Genomic DNA, 23,831 nt, shown 5'->3' on the forward strand with positions numbered 1-23,831 from the left:
GATGTGATAAGTTTGCTTGTAGTTAACTGTCAGCCTACTGGCTGTAAATTCATAGTACTTTTAATTTAGAATATTAAAAATTCTAGATTTCTTCAAATGGGGTGCATGTCTCCTTGTGCCCTTCCTTGGCCTGAAGGGAAGTGCAGCTGCTGAGTTACAGATGGGAGATTTTGGGTGGCTTGGTGCTGCTGTTTTGAGGAGACACAGAGAAAGCACTGCCTGCCTTTCACTCCCTGGGAGCAGTAATTCGAGGGTTTAATTTCCCTGGCCAGCAATTTTCATAAAAGTTGACAAAGGCAATAACTTTTCTCCAGGTTTTATTGAAATTGGGAAGTAGTTTGGAACTGTACTGTGGGAGAAGGGAGGGAGTGTTACTGAAGCAGACTGAAAAGAGGTGGGGTTTGCTGAGGTGGGGAAAAAAGCAACTCTGCTTTTGCTTTAGCATAGGAGACTTGAGGGTGCTGCTATCATGCAGCACTATCCATCAGCCCCACTTCCCAATTACCTTTGGTGTAAATCAGGCAAACAGATTTACATATAACTGAAATAAAAATGGAAAACAGTCATCAGTAAAGCAGATAGCCTGCTTGATTAATTGTGTTTTATCATGGTTGCTAACTAACAAAAGACCTGTGGATGGAAAGGGCTTTATAATGATGTAAGACAAATATTTTGTAGCTAATAATACAGAGAATATATTAAAATAAACAGAACATATGCAGCTACCTCATCTGGGTCTATAAAAGCCATTCTGTTTTAGGGTGATGATGTGTGCTGTAGCAAATAATGATTTTTATAGTAGCTTTCATATGTATAATTATGTCTGGAAAATAATGTCAGGAGAAAGCTTCCAAAAATATCTGGACACGAACAGCAGGTGAAATGCAGATTAAAGTAGTAAAATACATAGTAAAATCCTAAATGGATTTTAATGCTGTATTAGAAATTAAAATCTAAAGGGACTCTGAATTGCCTGAATTTTACATCTGATTTTAAAGGGTGGGTTTATAGCTGGCTCAGATTTCAAAGGTGAAGTTGTAGTAAGTAAATCAACTTCCTTGTTCATAGCTGAAATCTTTGGAAAACTCTTTTTGCAGGTTTGTTACAGTTCCCATTCAGAATAATGAAAGTGCCTAATCAGGCAGTTGGCTCACCCAAGGTGAGCTAAATATTTAATATGGGTAGCTTGCATATGTATGCTATTGTAGTGCACAACAAAACCACAGATTCAGTATGTCTCTTATATTCCTTCCCCTGGCAGGGCTCAGCAAGACTCTTAATGTCCTTTTATTTTCTTCTCTGGAAAGCTGCCTGCACGTGGCTTGTAATGCCAAACACTCAATTGTAAGCCTTTCAAATATGAATGTGGGTATTAGATAATTTCAAAGAATGAGTACCATAACAGTAATCCATATGCAGGGAACATTTTATAGGTGGAAATTTGCAGCACACAGAAAATATTTTCAACTATTATTTTATTACTCCTTTATATGGAGCTGAGAGAAATAGAATATAAAAGGTAATAAATACTCAACATCCTCCAGGTTAAGATCCAGAATGGATTAAAGTTAAACACTAGGATAGTGTTACTAATATTAGTATACTAATATTTGTGAAAGTTTTCAGTTATGAGTAAAAATCATACCTTTAAGGAAATAATGTATCTTTTTCTGATGCCTCTCCTAAGTGGAGTGGAAGTGATTGATGAACCTGACATTTAATCTTTGGCATGCTTCAGGGAGTTTCTGCCATATGTTCAGTAAAGTGGTGTTTCTTTAATGAAGTCATATTTAAACTGTGGTGAAATGCATAGGAATGTATTGATACTTAATAAATGTGGCATAACTAAAGAGTGCTCACAGCTTATGATGATTTTTTTCCCTCTCCTCCCCTCTCTTTCTTTTTTCTCCTTTAAACAAAAGACTGACTTTGGCTCAAACAGGCCTGGCCAGTTTTCTCTCCCACCACATTCCCCAGAAGGAAGCTAAATTAATTCTGTCCATAAGAAGATGAAAAGATGATGGGGTGGGCAGATGTTTGATTTTCTCAGGGGTGAAGGAAGTAGCATGAGCTTCTCTGGCAAGTCTGAAGATAATGGTGGTGGGAGGGAATGTTTTGCTTCTAGTTAAATTGCAGAAAGGCATTTATACCTTTCTGTCATACATTTCATGTGCTCTTTGACATTATCTTGCTGGAAAAATAAAGATGTATTCTGGGTTTATGTATTAGCAGTTCATTTACTCCAACACTGATTTGTAGTGATCTGTTATGCTTCAGGATAAATGTAGGTGTTACTGTGAATTTTATTTGCTTTTTACTTCTTTGTTTTTCACTTTTAGATGTTTAAAACTCAGAATTTTCTTACATTATTTATATCGCAGTTAATTTTACATAGTTTAGTTAGTTTTCAGTTCTTTTGCTTAATATTCTAGTATTTTTATTTTCTGTTGATAAAGCCCTGGCTACAGTCTGGCTTACTCCTTATGACCAAGCTCCTGTTGGAGGGACTCATGGTGGACCCTGTGTGCTTTAGCAGAATTCACAGAACTCTCTTCCTGGAATGAACTGATTCTTAACCCCTGGACTCTCATCTCTCTGTGGTGGCCTCCAGCCTGCTGCTGTCCTGGGAGCTCTCAAATAATTTAAAATGACAAGTTACTTGTTTTCTCATCTCTGCATCCTCCTGGTTTCCAGGCTTGTTAAGGGATTTTGTGACAAATAAATAGGTTTCTGGAGGTGCCTTTGTGCTCACACAAAATGCAATTATTAAAAAAACCAGCTGTGTAAAGCTGTGGAGTGAAAAAAGCCCTCCCTGTGTCTGAAACATGACCGTGGTTCTTGCTGGTGGTGTCTCTGTCAGTCAGTGCTCTTCAGGGCCTTGAAGACCTTGTGGAAATTCCTCCCAGAGTTCTGTTGTAGCTCCTGAGCTCCCCAAAGCGGGATTTGTTTCAGTGGGTTAAAATCTTAATTCATATTTCATTTGTCATGAAACACATCAGGACTTTGCAGGGTAGAGCTGCTGCCACCTGAGCATGGCTGGGAGTCATCCGGAAGTTAAGAGGCTTCAATAATGGTCTGTGTTTTCCTGTTAAAGCAAGTACTTCATAGTTCTGCCATTCACAATCAACCTTTTCTCCTTAACACAATGGATGATGCAATCTAAAATGGCAATATACAAGTTTTCCTTAAGGCTATATCCAGATCAAGGCACTCAAGCAAATTAAAGCAAATTACCAAAGTGTTCAACATCAACATTCATAAGTTATAACGCATTAAATTGCCATTGGCTGGTGATGTCTTTAGGAATAAAATTAATTTAGTGAGCTGTATGTAGTTTAATTTCCTTGCTTTACAGTGAGTGAAGGCCAATTTACTCCTGCATTGGAAAACTCACATGGGAATTCAGTGCATTTAAATTAATCTGTTTTGACTTCTCACCTTTCCTTGAATCTTGATAAACCTTCAGATCTTTGTTCTCCCATGAAGTTTGGGAGCAGCTTCCCCAGACTGTGATTGTGCTCCTCTGCTTGCTGGGGTCCCATTCCTTAGGGCTGTGTGTAGCCTACATGGCATTACAGCTGTGATCTGCACCAGGAGCACAAATAAAATTCACTTGCTGCTCTTCACTGCAGGCACTGATGGCTGGGTTACATAGAGCCATGTGTTTATTAACTAGCCTGCAGAGCCTGCGTGTTTTCCACAAGGCACAGTTCAGGATCCTCTAGATGGACATCCAGCAGGAAATTCAAAACCTTCTAAGTTTTCCATAATGCACTTGTTCTGTGTGTATTTATAGAGAGACTTAAAAATTGTAAAGGTATTTTTAACTTTGGGTTTTATTTTGGTTGGCAAGCACAAGAGTAATTTGTTTTGCTTTCAGTTTTATGTTTGAGGTGTTTAAGTTGAGAAAGGAATAGGAAATTAAATTGCTGTGGATGCTTATTAGGCTGTTTATTTTTGGGCATAGTCAGTGCTTTCACACTTTATCTCAATTGTCATTACGCAAGAAAAAACACTCATTTCCAGTACTTAAACTGATGAATTGAAGCCTACCACTTAAAATTTGTCCACTTATTTACTTCCATAAGCTCTTTAGGGCAGAATATTTTCTCTTTTAAGTGCTTGTCCTGCCTGTGTATTTCCCCTGAAGTATGAGTTTGTGGGTTTTGCATCTTTTATCTCCCTGTTTAATAGAAAGAGATGTACTGTGCAATACTTACTCAAGTGTCACAACTTCCAATGTTTGTAATTACTGTCCATTATTCTAAAGGATTTCTATTCGGTTTTAAAAATATTTTCCATTTAATGCGGTTAGCAGCAGCAGAATAAATGTACTGATAATCTCTGCTCCCATTCTGCATGTATGGAGGATGGTAGAGTCCTAGGTTACAACATCCCTTTAGCTGAATCTGTGTATATTTTTCAGTAAAATACATTTGCCTTATATTTATCAGTAAATGGGGAAACTTGGGTAATATTTTTGTGACTCATTGGCTAAATTTTACCAACTGCTTAGGGAGAGAGTATTGGTAGTAACAGGTCCTAATCAACATTTATTTATACCTAGGTTTTTTTGAAACAAGTAATTTTAATTTGATCTAATATAATCTGATGGCACTGTTAAGCAAAGAGTTGATCTGCAATATATGATCAGTTCTCTAAAGGACCAAGTGTTATTAGTAAGCTTTGAAAAGGTTCTATAGAAAATTCAGAAACTGTAATTTGGTATTTATTAGAAACAGACAGGTTTGTTCCATCTCTGGGAGTCATTGGATTTTAAGGAGTTGGTGTTCAGTTGTTCAGAAGGACTAGGTAGTAGTTTCTCTGAGAATGAATGTTTAATGTGTTTTTGAGGTGTTTGGGTGAGGAGGGAGATTGTTATAGGGTTTGTACAGAAAATGCTTCATTTTTCATATTGCATCTTGTGAAGACTTGCTTCTAGTGGGTTACAACATATCTGATAACTTGAGAAAACCTCTAGCTGTGAAGAGGTAGTTGTAAAAGAGAAATAGGACAACAAGAAAAGAAAGCTTTATTAGCTTTATTGACAGTTGGGTTTTTTTTTTTTTTTTTTTTTTTTTGCCTTGCCAAATCCAGGGACAAACAAATTCTTATCTGTATTGGCCACTGAAACAAATGAAATGCCAAATAATTTAGGTGGCTGTGGTGGGAGGCAGCCTTTTAATTTTTTTTTTCCTATGGCAACACATCTCATTGTCATCATTTTTCACTTCAAGTAACTGACAAAGCCAGTGTGAAATATGTTCAGCAAATATATAAAGTTATTTTTGCTCAAGTCTTAAAGTGTCACCAAAAAAAACCAAAACCACAAAAAGGAAATTGTCCAGCACCTTGGGTTACACAACTGAACATGATGAAGAGAATGAGGTTCAGCAAGGCCCTTCAGTAAGTGCAGAAGGTGCTGCACTGGGCTAGGGCAGCCACAGACTGGGAGAAGGACTGCATGCAAGGACTTGGGGGTTCTGATGGATGAAAAGCTGGGCATGAGCCAGCAGTGTGCACTGACAGCCCAGAAGGTGAGCTGAATCCTGGGCAGTGTCACAAGCAGGGTGGCAGAGGGGAAGGGAGGCATTGCTCTCTCCTGAGAGCCCACGTGCAGGGCTCATCCAGCTCTGCAGTGCCCAGCACAGGACAGACATGCTGAGCCTCTCAGAGCACGTCCTGAAGGTGCTCCTGGGGCTGGGGCTGCTCTGCTCCAGGACAGACTGACAGCTGCAGAGGAGAGGGCTCTGAGGGGACCCACTGCAGCCTTCCTCAAAGAGGGAGAATGCCTTTTGACAAGGACACACAGTGATAGGACAACAGAGAACAGTTTAATTAAACTAAATGGGGAGATTCAGATTTCAATTAAATGTTAGGAAGAAATTCTTCCCTGTGGGGGTGGTGGGGCACTGGAACAGGGTGCCCAGACAAGCTGTGGAAGAAGTGTGCATCCTTTCAGAGTGTGAGCGTTGTCCAACTGCAATTTATGTTACATTTAAACTGGATTATAGCTGTGTGTGCTGAAATGGCTGCACTTGGAACTGGAGCAGAAAGAAGAACTTTGCTGTGTTCTAGCCAGGATATATCATCCAGGGACTGCTTGCTGCAATTCCATTGTTGTGAGAAAAAAGAAACAACACTTAATGCTCCTGAGCATCTGTTGTGTCATGAACATGCTGTGATGTAGCTGTTCCATGAGTAAATCAGGGTCTGATGAATTCAAGGACTATGTAAATGCTTCAGGTGCTAATAGTATAAGTCCAGGAGAATATTGTGATGAGAAATGAGGGAAAAACCCACTCTATTCCATATAAAATATTTGCAATGAAAAAAAACTAATACGAGGTTCATAGGTGTTTTTTTTTTTCTTACAGAATTGGAAGAGGTAAAACATTAATACTTCACTGGTTGTCATAAGAAGTCTCACAGGCAAAACCCAAGTAGTGTTTCATAAAACTCTCAAATTATGGAATGTGTGCAGAAGATGCTACTTAACAAAAGTGTGCTCATGGGTGTAAATTCTTTTTAATGAATAGGAGGATGGGAAGGGAAGAAATGTCATTGTGTAGTTTATTCTAGTTTTTCCATTCTGCTCTTCTAGCATGAAATTTGGACAATAAATAATTCAAATTACTTAACTTCTTCTAGTGGAAAATATGAAAATGGTGGAAGGGGAAAAAAAGAAAATTAAAATGTTTGAGGGATCCAGGCAGTGCACTTGTTAATGACTAGGACAGCATTATATTTCATTCAGGCTTAGTGCCTCAAAACCGTTGTCACAGGGCTGTCATTCCTTTATTAACATTAATGAAAGCTGGATATCTGAAGTTGTTTGCAGCATCCACTTCTCAACTGAATTTTGGTTAGGAAAAAAAATCATCCCTTTGATGGATGTAGCAAACAGATCTGCCTGCTTTTTTAAAAGGGGATATTTCACAGCTGGATAGTAGGCAGCAGTGACTACAGTTTGTAACTCAGAAAAAAATTAATTTTTAGTGAAGTAAAATAATTGTGATTATCTATCATTCTTGCCCAATTTTTTTTTACCATTTTGAGAATTCATGGAAAATATTAGATTTCTCAGTTAATCTGGATAACTTCCAAAATAGTTAAATCATGTAAAATTTGATCAAATAATAAAAGCAAACTGCTACATCAGGTTTTCAAGATCATTTCAGATTTGGAAGACAGAATTTTGTCATGCCATAAATAGGGATGTTATTGAAAATACTTTACTGTTGAAGGTACTTCTATATAACAATAAGGTGATTTCTGGGGGTTTGCTGGATTTTGGTTGATTTTTGCTTTTTCTCTTTGGTATACCTCACTGTAGGTACAGCACAAACTTTGTAATTTGCTTTTTGAGCAATAGAGGTGTCAGTTGTTATCTCAGGTATGTATGGGTTATTTACCTTTATTTTAGAGTCTTGAGTAACATTAAGAGCACCTCTGAATTGTCTCATTTCTTTACATTTTTGGGACATAAAAATATTATCCTTTTCTGCACTAAAACCCAGTCAATAAAATACAACATTTTAGATTAGTTAAAGATGATGCAATGGGAAATTGGTTCTCTTCATTCAGAAGGCTGGATAATTGAGCTGAGTTTTTATGGCAGCAAAAATCGATGTCTAGGTGGACTTTGAAAGAATTCCTATAAAAGGACTGGCATTTGCATTAAGTAGCAGCACTAAATTTTTGACTGAGTCACAATGGTACTTTCCAGTGTTTCTTTTTTTGTTTTGTCATCTTGTATCAACCTGGATGTTGGGGCAAAACAGGTTTAAAATGTGACGTAAATTGATGCTGCTTTTGCAAGTGATGACAGTGACACAAATCCTGAATGAAACCTGCAAGATTGTAGGTTATTCTTAGTCTCAAAATAGTTCTTATGCAGGGTATGTTAAATATTTAGGAAAGGCAGTGAGGAAGGTTTTAGTTTCCTTCAGTGTCTTGTCTGGTATTTTATTAACAAAGGATTTCTTGTGGCAGTTGGTTTTTCTAGTTATACACTTTGAGCCTGATAGAGATGTGGGAACACTTGGCCTTTCCAGAAGAAAAGCTGTGGTGAGGTTGTGGTTTTTCGAGAGTGTGAAGGGATTTGGTGGTTTTAGGATGGCATGGATGTTTTTAATTTTTAATTTCGTATAAAACTTTAAGAAGTGTTAACAGCAAAAGAACTGGGAGTACTTTACCTTCTGAAGATTCTTTTTTTGTGTTGAAAATATTCCTGTCTTAGATCTTTGCAAGCATGACTATTTCTTGTGAAATCTGGATTTTTGTCATCTTGGGAAATTTTTAAAGATTTCACACTGTTTCCAGTATCTTAATCTTTTTTAGTTGAATACATTGCAAGACTTTATCAAAGCTGGTGTCCTTGAAATGTTAGGATGACAAACGTGTTTCACACACTTCACTTTTTAATGAGGTGAAGAAAAAGAGACTTCTCCATTATGCCCACACTGAGCATCTGGGGGATCAGAGTGAGTGGTTCACAGAATATTCCTATTAAACAGTTGAAATGCCACTTATTATTAACTAAAGCTAAATGGGCTAATAGGAGGTGGAGGCGTTGCTGTGATGCCCTTGTCCTCAGAGCACACTGTGGATTCCTCAGCGCCCTTTGGCCTCACTGAGGTACAACAGCTTGCAGTGTTTTGTTATTTAAAAAAGTGTGTAGTGGTTACAAACTGATAGAGATTGTATAAAAACACCAGTTTTTTCCTCCTCCTCTTTGCTTCAGCAAATGACATCTTGAAGGTCAGCAACAATTCATTCCACCCTTCAGAATGTGGGTTTTTTCCTCCAGCCTTGCCAGGCTAATGAAAGCCCTTTGAGGAAAATCCCATCAAAGATTTTAGCAGCCTTGACTTCTCCACCCCGGACACTGCTCAACTTAAACATTCACATGGAAACCTTTGAGAGTACATAAAGCTTTAAGCCACCAGCACTCCCTGAGCTGGGGGGTCTTTTTTTTTATTTGAGTGGTAATTCAAGGTTACTGTCTTGGTCAGAACCTTTTGACCAAAAGTGCAGTCTTGAGAAAAGTGAAGGGAATGGTTCACACCCTGTGGTTATAGAGCAGTTAGCTCATGAACCAAAATGCATCATTACTATCATTCAGTTAGTGTTATCAGGAAAACTGTCAGGTATAAATGCTTAAGAGAGCTCTTGTAACTGTTGCCATGGCAATATCAGAAAAGCAATGTGGTAATGTTCATCCATATCCCATATTCAGTTAAATTCCTTTGCAGTCTTTTAACTGTGAAAAGAAGGTACCATAATGTAGCAGGCTCTGTTTCTTTTGAGCTGGAACAAATGAAGGCTCAAATTAACTCTTTATGTGAAGATGAGATACAAATCCTAGGCACAAGTGATCTCATTTGCTTTGCTCTTGGTTTGCTATGTACGATATGTAAAGTACTCTCTGTGGAGTTACTGACCTGCTGTTCATGCCATGGTGTCATGACTTGGAATTTGGTTTGGGCGTTAAGAAACCACACACACTGCAGTCACAAATGAAACATTTTGTTAGAAGAATGGATTTACCTCATATGTAAATCTTCTCTAAGTGCAGAAGTGTGGACACTTATGACTAGAATTCCAGATCCTGCTTTCTCATTTGGCCTCGCTTTTGTAATGCTTTTCCCTGCCACTGAGCCTGCCCTGTGTTTCCAACCTGTGTGGTGTTAATCAGCTGTGCATTTTTACTTTCACTCTTCTGTTTTCTGAAATTCAAGCTTCTTTTTCACTGACTTGCTGCAAGAAGTTGTTTTCCAGAGCCCTCTCCCAGCCTCCTGCCCTGGAAAGCCTTTGCCTGCACTCTTGGTACAAAGCAGAGCCCACGTCCTGTCCTTGCTGACCTACATTTGCACAGTGCAGTATTTTAGAGCTGGTCATGCAGCTCCCCTGCCTCCCTCCTTCCCTGGGGCTGCCCATAGACTGGCTGGGGAAGGGGAGGCAGGGCTGGGTGTGCTGGAGATGAGATCTGCAGGGAGAACAGCCAGTGCCACGTCCAGTACATGTGCTCAGCAAAGGGGTGATACTGTGCCCCAAGTCACATCCTGCTCTGGAAGGACAATCTGAAATGAAAAGGACAATAATGCTTTTCACTAAGAGGTGCAGTTCTCACAGTGTAACTGAGTGATTGTCCAATATTTGCTTATTTGTGCTATTTGACAGCAAAAGAGGGATTGAGAAATAGCATCTGAAATTGGGAAAATATGGCAACAACAAGTGATGTTTTTGCAAATCAGTTACAAGCCTGTTCTTTCCAGAAGCACAAATGGAGGAAGCCGTAGCTCCTATATTAGGATCTTTCCTCTCCCTTTCGTTTCCTCCTAGGAAGTTTCCATGCATTGCAATGAGCATTCCTTCAAGGGAAAAGGTTTTCTTGCCCTATGGGATTTTGTAGGTATTTTAGATTGATGTGTGATCAGGGACTGTGTTAACACATCAGGAAAAGAAGTGGGAAGAGGGAGGCAGTCTAAAGTAATGGCCTTTAGGTGCTTCCCTCCCCTCCAGTGCCTGATTTAGCCTGGGCTTGGAGACAGTTAATGCATGTCTTAACATGTTGATATATTCTGAAAATATTTTGTAAATGAGGACTGACACATTTAATATTACTGCACTGCAAAGAAAAGCAGATTCTAAATTGCTGTTCTAGTAAGGTTAACCTGAAAAGCAGTCTGTCTCATCTCTTCTAGATCACTGCCATCCCATAATTTAAGCTTATAAATTTAAGTGAAGATCTTAGTGGGCACTGCATTTTCTCTCAGAACAACCACTGATGCTTGGAAGTACCTTGACATGTAATTTTTAAAATTTAGAAGAACTGCAAACTTTACCCATGAAAGATTTCTAGTGACTGGGGATGGGATCAGTTCTACTACACCAAAAGCTGTAGCTGCACATTTTGCATTCTTAATTCTATTGGTGTGGGATGTGCAAATATCTCACACCACTGATTTGATTGGAGACGTGAAAGGAACAGTTCTGTTGTTCAATAACAACTTTTTTTTTGTGGGACTTCCTTTTGGTCCTATAGTATCCAGGTGTAAATCTTTATTAAACTAAAAGTTAAATAAATATGGGAAAATGATGGAATTCCAATTTCTGGTTCTTGTTACCAGGCCACCTTTTCTAATACTTGTTTTTTGCCAGAATAATGGTGCTGAGAATGCCACGATTTTTTTCTCCCATCATAACTTTTGAGCCATTATGAATTTTTATATTTGTTTTCAACCTGAAGCAGACATACAGGGAAGTAAAAACATTTATGCAAGTATTATACAAACTCTTGTACTTCTGTATTCAATGAATAGTTATATCTTTTTTTACTGCATTGCAGACATGTTAGAGTTTTTAGCTACAAGTTTGTATGGTGTTGCTAATGAAAAATGCTTTTTTTTCTTGTTGTATGGGGAAAGGAAGTGAGAGAACTTGTCCATGCTTTTAATGATATAATTAATTATTGCACTATTTTTAACATGAACTGTTTTTATATTCTAGTAGAGTGAGCAAATGGCTTAAACACAAGCTAGAAAACAGTAAAACATTCAGAGAAAAGAACGTAGAGTGTTCATTCTGTAATTGCATATTTCATCATACAAAATGATTCCCTTTTGTTTCTGAAAGCTTTGCAACAAACTGGGTAAGAAAACAGTACTTGGATGCAAATGATTTTAGTAGCCTTTGACCATCTTGATAAGGATTCAAGTATGTTTATAGAGTGGTTTCAACTTACACCCAAACATTAATACAAATTTAAAAAATCATGTTGGACCCTTAAAAGGGCATTAAGAATGGCTTTTTATTTAGCATTCTGGTGCTCCTCACTAGTCCTGTGAGTAGCAGGAGGTTTGGTATGCTGAACTCATGGGCACTGTGCTGTGGTTCTGCCAAGCTCAGACAGATCAACATCGTGTAGGAGCTCCAAAGCCCAGCACCCAAGAGGTGGTTTGGCTGCCAAACTTGATGATGCCAGTGCCAAACCATTTAAGGTTTAGTATTAACCTCTTGGACTACACCCAGGAGCCAGAAGAGCATTTAGAACTAGCCAGAGTTGGTAAAATCAAGTGCATCACAGTGGAGCTGGAAAGTGCCAAGGGCTGGGAGCAGGCTGAAGTCCTCTCCAGGAGGCTGGAGTGTGTCCTGGGCCACTTATGGCATTGGACATGTTCCAGAGCTTAGTCCCCTGCAGCAGCTGGTTCCCACACCCACTCTGGGGTCTGGAGCTAGCACTGCGGGGTAGAGCCTCCTCCAGTGCCCTTCTGCCAGGTGCCTTCAGCTGGGAGCCAGCAGCACGTGGGCTGGGGAGACCTGCACTGGGGGCTGAGAGCACACTCCCAAACATCTGTCCTGGGCAGCTCTCTCACATGAATGCAAACAGGCATCGTGTAAACCCAGTGTATGAACTTGCAGTTTAGGCAGAGAAATCTCTGCAGAAGAGAGTTAATACTTTTACTGGTGTTTGTTTTCCCCAAAACCAGACATTTATATTACTTCAGGTGTGATGAAAATGCAGAAATTTACAATTAGCACACCCCAAATACAACAGAGGAAAAAATTTAGTGGAAGATCACAGAAAAAATGGTGTTGAGCAAATTCCCATCTCCACCTCCTGGAGGACCTGCTGGAGTTGTTTCAGAGGTGCATCCAGTGCCTTGCAGTCTGTTCACATGTGAGAGTTGCTGCAGACAGACAACCCAAGAGCTGCTGAGAATGGTCAGTAATATGATTTTCTTCTCATTACAAAGGAGAAAACCTTGCTGTGATCTCTGTACTGTGCATGAAAACCAGGCTTCAAGGACTAGGGAATGCTAGAAAAATCTAGTAATGCTAAAGTTAGAAATTTCTTTCTTCCTGAGCAGCTTTCCCAGAAAAAGTAAAATCTTAAGACCATAAATATAATCAATTTTATTAAATAATAAAAGTACATCAAATATTTGTATTTTCTCCAATTAATAAGTCCCAGTCAAACAGAAAACTAATTGCAGTTTGATCATTTGCTGATGATCAGAGGTGGGTATTGCTTACCCTGGCACTGTGACAAGCAGTAATAACCTGAATTTGATACAACTCTGCTGTAACAGTTGGAAAATAAGCTTTAAAAGTTCTGTTTGTTAGAAAACTGCAAACCTGTAAATAGATTTAACCCAATTCTCTCAAATTATTTTCAGTGGTACGTGTTGTGACTTTCAATTGCTTAGGCTTTGTTCCTGCCCATCTTGTTGGCTGGGACTCTCAATCTTATTGTGACCTAGTTTGCCCCGCCTATAAACTCAGGTGTAGGGCCTAATTTTCTCCAGCAGATGTGCTTTCACTTGCCTGAGCCTTGCTTTTTGTCAGACAGGAAAGAGCAAAACAACATGTTTGATTAATTGTCTCCTGCTTTGCAAAAAATTGTGTCAAGAATGGTGCAAGACTGGAACTTAAGTTTTACATTTCTCATCAGCCTCTGAGTTACCTTGAAGTTACGTAGGGAAATTAATAGCAGATCCAATGAATTTGCATGAAGGTTCTAAGTGGAATGAATGTTACTTGGCACCAGATCTTAGGAGCTTGCCCTGTGATTTCTAGAGAATGGAGTAACTTTCAGTCAGTTCTTTGTGGACTGAAAATTGCATCCAGAACACCACTTGCATTTCTGACGGCAATGTACAAAGCAACTTTGCAACTTTGATTTCATTTATCTCTCCTTCCAAACCAAAGAAGCAAACTTCTGGAAACTGGACCTACTTCAAGGGAGTACATTCTTAGTACTTTAGAATTTATTGGTAGTGTCTTACTAAATCGTGACATTGCTAAATGTGTGATACATTAAAGTAGTATAATAATTGTCATGTGGCATTTGAAGGTAAAGCTGATCTGCCCTTTGTGCATTTCCTTAGTTTTTAATTTTCCATTTTATAGCAGTTCTGGATAATAAGAAATTACATGGAAGAGGACTAGAGCTATGAATGCGCTCCTTAAAATAAAAATTTTAGTGTGGAAAATATGCTCAATTATATTTTACTGGCACATGAATCAGCAATTGTACCACCAAAGTGTGCATGCTTATTATTGCATGTTAACACAGAAATCCTTATATACCATCTTGTCTTTTTTATTAATCTCGAATTCGCTGGGAAAAGCGTTTGGTTATAATTTCATCATATTCAAGAGCTAGAATTTTCTTTTTTTAACTTAAAAAAATAATTTCCCTCCTGCCCTGTGTGCTGGGCTCAGAGCTGGGGCTGCTGGGTGTCCCTGTTTCTGTACACGAGCCGCAGGCCCTCAGTGCAGCCTGCGGTGGCGGAACCTGCCGGCCTTGTCTTTGGCCGCGTTGGCGCAGGCGTTGTGCTTGTTCTGCTGCAGGTGGTTCCAGTATTTGATCAGCTCGCTGGGTTGGAACTGATGGGAGGTAATTAGGTGGCTGTATTTACAGCTGGAGTAAGAAACTCGCCAGTGATTGAAGACAAACTCGTTGGGTGGGGGCATGGGGTCAATCCGCAGCTTGGCGAGACAGATCCCCACGTACACGTCCTCTAAGTGTAAACGTCTGATGCTTAAGGAGACCTTAAAGATCTTTTCTGCTAAGTCTCCAGAAAAAACATAACCAGTTCCAGAGCAAAATACAGGGTAACGTTCACTTGGATACAAATCAGGTGGCATATACCACTTGCTATCCTTGTTCCTATTAGGTGCATAACCTCTCATTAAATAACCTGTAAAATACTTGTGCCTCGGAGGAAGTTCTGGTTTCAGAAGCTTGTGTATTAAATACTCAGTATTGACAAACATATCACTATCAGTTTTCATAACATAAGGAACATGTGGACAGTAGGTTGCAACCCAGTTCATTCCCATCAGAGTTTTTATAGTTAAATTATAGTAGGTGTCGAAGTATTCTTGTTGAATGATGTCGTGGTACTGTCTGCTTTCCTCAAGGATGGTTCTCTGGAGGTATCCATCTACCTTGGTGCTTAAGCCCAACAAAAAAATCCGCACAATTTGGATGCCAGGTGTCAGGCTCTCATTGCCCCAGGTCTGTCGAATTGCTTGTCTGGCCTCCACCTGGCCTGGCTCTGCAGCTATGAGCAGTATTAGAAAAGGGGTTTTTTCCTGGCACTTGTCAGGCTCGTTGATGACGTATCTGAAATGATAGGAAGTTGGGTGCCCAGTGCCTTTCTCGTTGTAAATACTCCCATTGGCACTGAGGGTGTTTTCCAAACCGGTGACTCCCTGTGGGGACAGATCCGTGTTGTTGGGGTTGGTGACTGTCGGAGGCCGCAGTGTCTGAGGCACAGCATCTCTCCACACGTTCCTTAGAGAGCTGTGGTTGGTCTCGCTTTTTGTAGATCTGAATCCTCGGATGGTGTAAGACATGGGGTTTTCTCTGAATCCAGCCTTGCCTGGCAGCCAGTCGTGGTGGTTAAAGAACAGAAACATGGCGAAAAGAAACACCAGAGAGACCAGGCCAATGAGATGGGTGCGAAACAGAGACCTTTTGGTATTCCAGGTCATCTTTGCCAAGCAGCAGTGCCGTCTTCTCCACTGCAGCATGTTGTAAGGATCCAGTGATGTGATATGAGACAATGCTCAAGGAAAAGGCTTTTCCAATTGGTTTAGAATCCACTGCTATTCTTTGGTATTCATTTTCCTTTGAGTTGAGCAATCGTCTGCAAATGGCTCGCTCTGCAAAGAATAAAAAAAAAAAACAGAAATCTTTCATTTTACACACTTGTAATAGAAACGGTTACAAATAGAAACTAGATATAAACATAAAATTGAGTTAAATTTACTTTTTCAAAGAACAGCCCATGTCAATGGAAATAAGATTTGACTGAGGTTAAAAGCCAACCTTGTTTTATGATTTAACTTGATTTGTTAGCTTTTAAAAATGCTTTTTGCTTGGTAAAAGTTTCAACAAACATCATGGATACCAAAGATAAAGAGGCAAAAAAGAAATGGATCATGTTAGCAGGAAAAAGTGTGAAGCACGTGTAAATAGCTTCATATCCATGGCTGTGAAATCCTTGTAGAGTGTTTGAGGAGGACTGAATGAGAAAGCCTTGCTGGCAGATGGAAGGTTTAATGGCATTAATTAAAATTGATTTGACATGCAGAGGCTGGGATGGCTGACAGTTTTCAGCCCTTTTTGCAGACGGCCGTGCCTGGTGGTGGGACAGACGGCGATGGCAGAGCTGTGTTAGTCACAGGACACTGCCTGGCGTGGCTCCACCAGCCCCACTGTGCAAGGAAGGGCACTGAGAAGATGCACCTGTCAAAATTCATTTTCAGGGTCCAGTAAGCTCACTGCACAGCCCTCAGATGCTAGTGCAGGATGACATTCCTGGTCACTTCTCGGGCACCTTTCACCTTCTGCTCTGCATTGGAGAAAACATTGGATGGAGCACTGGGCTGTGGTGCCAGCCTCAGATGCAGCTGAGTTAAAATTAAGCTCTTGATGTTGAGTAGACAGAGATCTTGGGTAGTGATCATGTTAACAGGAAATAAAATTGCTCAGGACTAAGTTTCTGGCCAACGATCTGATGATCATGATATTGGGTTGGGTTTTTTCCCTTCTGTAAAAGTATATGTAAGTACTGCCCATAGCAGTTGGAAATTTCAAGTACTCTGACCAGCAGCTGTAGCTGTAGTAAAAAGTGCCAAAGTAGTCTGTGCTTCATTTTCTCTTAAATTTTTGTTCATATTCAGCAGCAGAGTCAATATGGCAGCTTCATGATGCTGCATATTAAAAGCTGATCACATCATCTTGTAAATGAACTTTCACTGTACAGTACCAATTCGTTTGTGATTTTCAATTTGCTCTAATTTATTCCTGGGCCCTAGGGTCTTGTATAGGAAAAAAGGATGACAGTTGAACAAGAGTCCATAGAAAATGCTGTTCCTAATAGAAATATGCGATTTATTAATTGCTTCGCTATCTTCTTAAGCCAATATTTGGAATAATTTGTGCATTTAAAAACCAAGTGATATGTTACATGGGAAATTACAGAGTTTAACGCCGTAAGGGAGTAATTTGAGATGTCAATCGAATAATAGGATATTAAGCTGTATGTGTGTGATGCAACATTGAGTCTGCCCTGTTCACCAAAGGGAATATTTGTGTTTCGGAAGGGTGGGGAGAGGGTACACCTGATGTTTATTTTACTCACTGCCGGGATCTTTACCGTCACCCTCCGGACGAGCGGGAGCCGCCTCTCGGCCCGCCGCCAGCCCGTGACCCCGCCAGGGGGCGACGCTGCGCGCCCGGTGTGACGCGGGACGGCGCGCCGGGGTCCTGCGGGAGCGCCCGAAAGGCCCAGGGCGCTCCGGCGGCTTTCGTGCCTTTGGCTTTAAAATCTGATTTTCTTATTTAGCTGTTCGGGGCTGATGCCTCTTCCCGGAGACTCAGGTGTGCCTATAAAAGTCATAAACCCTTGTGTCTGAACTAGTACAGGAATTAACCTGACACTCCATGCTTGTGCTGCTTTTACCTGAATATTGTTTTTATGTAAAAGAAAGTAAGCTCCAAACGTATGAGACTCGTGTTTATGTGGCCATTTGCACCTGCTTTTCCCTACTGGAGAAACAGAAGCTTCCCCTCAGAACTCATAATTGTTAGTTTGTCTGCAGTGTGCAGTGAGTTGTAGATGAACGCTGAGCTATTGGGGAATATCTCTGTAATAAGCAAACAGAAATGTCACTTCAAAGGATAGTCCCGATGTCACGGCAGTTCATTGTTTGGTTGGAGGGCAGCAGTGTTTGGTTAATTATTGTTCCATTGCATGCATTCACAGTTTAGGAAGAAAATCAAACCCAGAATTTCTCCACTGTGGAGCAGCAGCTAGAACTCAGATTAATTTTGTCACACTGAATTGTTCCACTTATAAAAACTACAGTCATTAGATGGAAATACTTCAGCAAAAAGTGCACTGCACTACTAATCTTTGTTTAATCTGAGGCAGTGTTTTGATGAGCACCTACTTGGATAAGGCAACGGGCAAAAGTGAGAATCTTAAGTTATATAAATATTTGTGTAAACTGGCAGGGGTTTGCAGGTGCTGTGTTTCCCTGATGCACTGATGTCCCAGCACAGGCACTTGCAATGGCCGAATCCTTTCTTTATTAGGCTGCATGCTTACATAATGCATATGAAAATAAGTTTTACATGAGGGACAGATCTAGAATCAGAAGACATTTTAAGAGAGTCATATTTCCTTGATATTTTTTTATGTAGTTGTTTGATTTTTCAAGGTAGGAGTGCTTTAGAAAATCTGTCTCTGTTTGCCCTTTAAAAAGGCATTTCATGAATAGGGAAAGCACCCACATTTGTATTTCAGCTTTATAGAGCTATTGACTGGGAAAACCCAAATAACGTGGGCTCATTTTCTTTCCAGTTGTGTGTAAAACATTTCAAAATATACAGTGAGGTGTTAAGCCTTGAAAATACAGCAACAACAATGGCACCTTTGAAAAAAATACTACATGCTAGGGTGTATTGTTTAAAAACAATGTATAAAGCTCTTAATAGATATTAAACCCACCATCTAGTTCTATAATAAAAACATTATTTTTTCTTATTTAATTAGGGTTGGAACATTAGTTTTTTTTGCCCAAATACTTAAAATTCCATTTGACAGAATGGTTATGAGTAGGCACCAACTACTGACAGTAGATAAGAAAACCCAAGTACAGCAGAGGGTCTCTAGAACACTCACCTTGTCCTCGGGGAGTGTGTTGTAGCATGTAACTGCATTCTGGAGATGTTATTTGTGATAATGCTGCTTCATTTTTGGCACCTGGCAGTGCAGTCACTGATGCATTATCAAATGCCAAATACATAAACTGTGAATGCCTCTTGAATTTTTATTTGTGGTCTGTGCTCTGCTGGTGTTTTGGTTCCTGGTACTTGCAGTTCTGCTCTATAATTACAGCTTTGAAAATTGAAGCATTCGACTTCCTATTCACACGTCTTGGATTTTCATATTTTGATTAGCTGTGTGGGCAAACTCTTAAATTAGAGGGAAGAGTTCAAAAGGCAGCCAGAGTCTGTATTCTGATGAACAGCAGTTGCATATTGGGCCTCATTTAATGTGCCTGGCTTCCCTTACGAGCTCCATTAATCTTCTGCACAAAACAGTGTTTGGGATAAGGTTTGATGTGCAGCTTTTTAAATGCCTGATACCAATGCCTTACATTAACCAGGTGTGCTTCTCCTGGAGTGTTGCCTAAAGAGACATTTTTTGTTGTTGTTTTAAAAGTTCTCTCAAGTGACTTTATATTCTAAATGTCTTAAAACTGATCTGAAACCGGTGTCTGATGTATGCTGCATCCCTTGCTTTGTGAACTCCTTCCAGCTGCAGTTGTTTTGTTTCATGTTGGCATTGCCTTGGGCAAAGAAAGCACATTTATATTGACATGTAATGATTTATTATGGCTTATTGGAAGATTCTGCAGATAAGCACTTTCTTTATGTAGTGTATTGAATTGCTATAGATTTAGGTCTTAAATTTTTATTGCAAATATTCACCTTTTCTTTTGTCGCTAGTGACAAAGTATTTAAATTTCAACAAAAAATAGGAATGAATGGCAATTAGATGGAATGTCATTTTACAATCCAAGTTAAACAGTCAGTGTTTTCATATTAAACAGAAATTGCAGTGATGGCAGGAGATAAGTTACGTGCTTACCATTTTGAGTGTGTAGTGTTTGAAGGTTTCCTTTTGGGATGTCAGGGAGCCTGATGTTACTTGTAAATCGTGGTGCCTGATTGCACTGCTGATGGTTTAAATCATGCCCAGTGTTTTGCACGCTCCCAATTTCTGCTTGGCTGCTAGTGCCCTTGTGACATTTTGCTTTTGTTTGGGGGGCAGAAAAGCAAGTGTAAAAAGGGCTGAGGGGACTTCTAAGATAATGTCTTTTGACTGTGTGGTCTGTTTTGATGGTTCAGTGCTCTCGGTATGTCACATTATGGCCATTTTACCATGCTTTAAGATTACTTCAGATTAGGATTAATTCTGACCTAGTTCGAGGGGATTTCTAACTGGTTTTTCTGTATTGGAGGGGTTTGAGTTTTTAATTTCTCAGTTAAAAGCAATCATTACGGGAACTCCATTATCCCTTTAATCCTTCCTCTCCAGCCACAGCAGCCTTGGCAGACTGTGAGCACCGCATTTAGTCAGTGGAAGGGAGTGACATTGTGCTGGGGGAGAGCAAAACCTGCTAGAATTCTTTCTCCCTGCTCTGAGACGCTGTTATCTCAGGGCTCTGCAAATTAGGAGCGATCATTATCTGCAATGGTCGAAAAGGTAACAGACAAGCGAACGAGTATCACACACAAGGGTTTGACATACCTTCCTTGGTCAGGCCATTTATGGTGCAGGATTATACCCACAGAAAATAGTTTGGGCACGCCATCACTTCAGCAAAAAAGATGCTCTCGACCATGCGCACATCCCCCAGCAGCAGCAGCAGCAGCAGCCCTGCTTCCTGCGCCCGCCGCGCTCCGGATCCGCTCTGTCCATCTGTCTGACCGTGGCCGTGTTACCTTCCCGGCTGGCCGGCGGCGTCCTTGCCTCGGGGCTCGCTGTTCATGCTGCAGACAAAGGACGGGAGCCGGGGCTGCTCTCACAGCCGCTGCCTCGCGGCTCGGACAATGCGGGGCTGTGCTCTGCTCTCCCCAGGATCCATATTCCTGCTGGAAATGCTCGCGGGGAGCGCCTCAGTTGGCTTCGGTAATAGGATCTCCCTCTGCTCCTTCCTTCATTGTTGCTAGGCAGTAATAGAAATGGTTTGGAGTTGTTTTAACCCGGAGTCGTGGTGTACAAAATCCATTCCGTAGCTGTTGAGCTGCTGCACAGGCAGGCAGCAGTTTAAATGTGGGCTTTGACAGATGCTGTCTTCTGACAGAGCAGAATTTAACGTCACTGCTTGGCTGAGTCCCACGTGATTGTTTGCATTCATTTTGACTCAACCCGAAGGCAGACAGGAAGCTTTACAGGCTCCTGCTCTTGTTTGATAAATGATACGTACTCAGTTCGTGCACACTGATAGGTGAATAGTATCAAAATTGTATGTTCATTAAGTGGAAAATTGAGGGTTTTTACAGATTGTTTTCACTTTTCCTTGACCGTGCAACTTAGATTCTCTAGGAGATTTTTAATGCTAGGTGTTGTAGTCCCATATTCCAAAAGCTGGTCTGCAGTGCAAGGGAATTAAAAGCATTTAAATGCTGAAGCTTGATTTAACCCATTTGTCTCTCTGGGAGTACAAATGGTCTGTGCCTTCACGCCAAAGAAAAGACAGAAGTGCCTTTCTTTGCTCATGTTTCCTTTACACATTCTTACTCTTTAAAAGCTGCTTTTTGTTATCTGAGGTTATTCAGTTGGGCTGATCAACACTGATTTATAAGCACATGCTGTTAAGCTGCCTCTCTGCTGTTAATAGCTTTCTGCTATGGTCTGGCATTGCAAAGTCAGGGGCACTTCATTTCAATTATTGATGAACCTAAAATGTCTTTTGTCTGTTACAGACATACCTATGTCATAAAATTTATCTTTTTGGTCCTGAGGAAACCTGTGTTACTTTCATTTCTCTCCTTTCAGTGACTGACCCTTCTGTGCTGAAGCATCTTATTATATTTACTATATAAATAAAATACCATAATACCTGAGAAAACAGAGACCTAGCAGCATACTTATCCAGATATTTATTAGTCACTGTGTTTGCCCACTCTGTTTTGAAAAGCTAATGACTGGCTCTTTAGACCTTTTTTTTTACAAGGAGTAAAGAAACTGTGACTTATCTGGTGTGTCTGATTTGTAGTGGTGGGGGTGGGCATGTCCCTTACTGGGAAATAAGGCTTCCCCAGGCAGTCAGTGTGTTTTATTATTCTAGATGCATAATATGATAGTTTACTAGAAACATAATCAGATTTAGATCCTCCTAACTAAATAATCTATGTACACTAACTTTCTCTATTAATTTAGTCTTGTTTGTAATGCATGAGTTTCCGAATCTTATAAACATTTCCACAAATCCTTTGATCCTATCTGAGGACATTTTAGGATCATGAGCATATTTCCTACATAGTAATTATAAATATTAAGTGTGTATCAGTAAAGACTTTCTGTCTTCTCCAGTCTAAACAAATCCGTGTTTAAAAAGTGGAGGGGAGGGGTCGGTGTGGAGGTAGAGCATGAGAAGAGGGCTGTGTCCAGCACCACTTACTGCTCTGGGACCTTGATGAATAATTGAGAATCAGTGCATTGAGATGTTCCATATGTGCCCAGGTGACTCCATTTCCCACCTAGACACACAAAGCTTTCTGCTGCCCTGTGTAATATCCAGAGTTTGGTGTAGTCTGTTGCTGGAGCACACAAACATGTGAGAGCATGGCCAGGAGTTCTCCCAGTTTGCTGCACTCTGGGCTATGGGTAGGAAACCAGGTGGGTTGTCCATGTGGTCAGTGCATCCAGGCAAAAGGAAGGAATGCTTTTGTCAAACACAGAAATGTAAATCTGCCTCTGAGTTTGCAATTTTCAGACAAGACTAATTTCCCTTGTATTTGGAAATGAGTTCAGATCTCAACAGAATTGTTATTAAAATCTGTGCTGTTTCAATTTAATGTATTTGCTACTGTTTCACTGTACCTGGTTCCTAAAGCTTGGGACCTATTGGAAGGGGGAGAGCTGTTTTTATTTTTTCTATAAATGCTCATTAGTAAATATTAAAGGTACAAAAATTCCAAGGGCTGTTTTTCTAAAGAGAATCCTTTTTCAAGTAAATTTAGAAGGGAACAGACATCAACTCTGGCTTTTAATTAAATGGCCATATCCCTTGTGTGTAGCCTGTAAAGTTCAGGCAGAGCTGTTGCCTGTTGGTATGTGTAAAAATTGTCATCTTGCTTTGTGAACAAATTGAGTATTGAATTCTTAAATATTAATGACCAATTTCTTTTGTTCATTCTCTATATTTTTTTTTCAAATAAAGTATGAGCAGTTCTTTGCTCATCTTATAGAGAAGTAAGAAAAAAACCTCTGATTTTTGTACTGCTTTCCATCTGACTGATTCAGCTTTTGAGTCAAAGTTTTGGGAACAATTTCCTTTTTTTTATAGCACTTTGTTCTTTGCTGCTTTCCTAGGATACTGTGCATTTGTGGGTATTTCAGGAGGGCAGGTCTTGCTTTGGACTGGGAATAGGAGCTGCAGGTTTTGCTAATCTTGCTGGGCTGAAGGTTGGAATGAGCTTTATTTCAGCCCAGTCTCAGCAGGGTCAGTTGACTGCTTGTTCTCCATGCAGGGAGTAGTGTGTTCTGTAATGTTACTATGGTTACATCCCAAATTAGAAGCTGCACTGTTAGTGCTTGAAAGGCTGCCACCTATTAAGGCTCCAAGGAGTAAGTGAAGATGTAGAGGCTGTGTGAGGAGCAGGCAGAGTTACTGTGACCAGGAGCTGGAGTGCTCAGCGAGTCCTGCACGGGAGGGAGAGCAGAGAGGAGGAGGCTGCTCACAATTCCCTGTGCCCCTGACCACTTGGAACTGAGCAAAATGTACCAATGCAAAGCAAACTTGGGGTGCTTTGGAATGTTCTCTTCAAAAAACTTGAGAAACTCTTTGTGTCATTTTGAGAGGGTGTTAGCACAGCTTTGTCTAACTGGTTTTATAATAAAGCCATTCAGTAAAGTTCTGTCTTGACAACATTAGCAGAAATTCCTCAAACTAATTTGGATTAATTGCAGTAGTTGGGCATGTACTGCTTGGCAACTTCTGCCCTTGAGTTGAAATACTTAGGCCATGGGTGACCTATCAGTTCCCATATGGATTGTGCATTTTGGTTA

At 40.2% G+C, this 23,831-nt stretch overlaps 2 protein-coding genes across 2 annotated transcripts in view; one reads left to right on the forward strand and one right to left on the reverse strand.

Moving 5' to 3' along the window:
• CDC73 (cell division cycle 73) overlaps positions 1 to 23,831 on the forward strand; it is a 101,690-nt gene that overhangs the window by 40,373 nt on the left and 37,486 nt on the right. The gene's annotated exons all lie outside the window — the stretch shown is intronic.
• On the reverse strand, positions 12,903 to 20,876 carry B3GALT2 (beta-1,3-galactosyltransferase 2). The gene is made up of 2 exons (XM_054285694.1): positions 20,346 to 20,876; positions 12,903 to 15,681 (listed from the first exon to the last, which is right to left on the reverse strand). Exon 2 carries the CDS (start codon positions 15,547 to 15,549, stop codon positions 14,281 to 14,283), a length of 1,269 nt encoding a protein of 422 aa, XP_054141669.1. The 5' UTR covers positions 15,550 to 15,681; positions 20,346 to 20,876; the 3' UTR covers positions 12,903 to 14,280.

The sequence above is a fragment of the Melozone crissalis genome, unplaced genomic scaffold (assembly GCF_028551555.1).
Source record: "Melozone crissalis strain CALT ecotype California unplaced genomic scaffold, PUWL_Pcris_2 ptg000045l_1, whole genome shotgun sequence".
In the NCBI taxonomy this organism is placed as follows: Eukaryota; Metazoa; Chordata; class Aves; order Passeriformes; family Passerellidae; genus Melozone; species Melozone crissalis.

Excerpts from the sequence above, each read along its gene's own strand:
- B3GALT2 (XM_054285694.1), bottom strand. The coding sequence starts at position 15,549 with ATGCTGCAGTGGAGAAGACGGCACTGCTGCTTGGCAAAGATGACCTGG.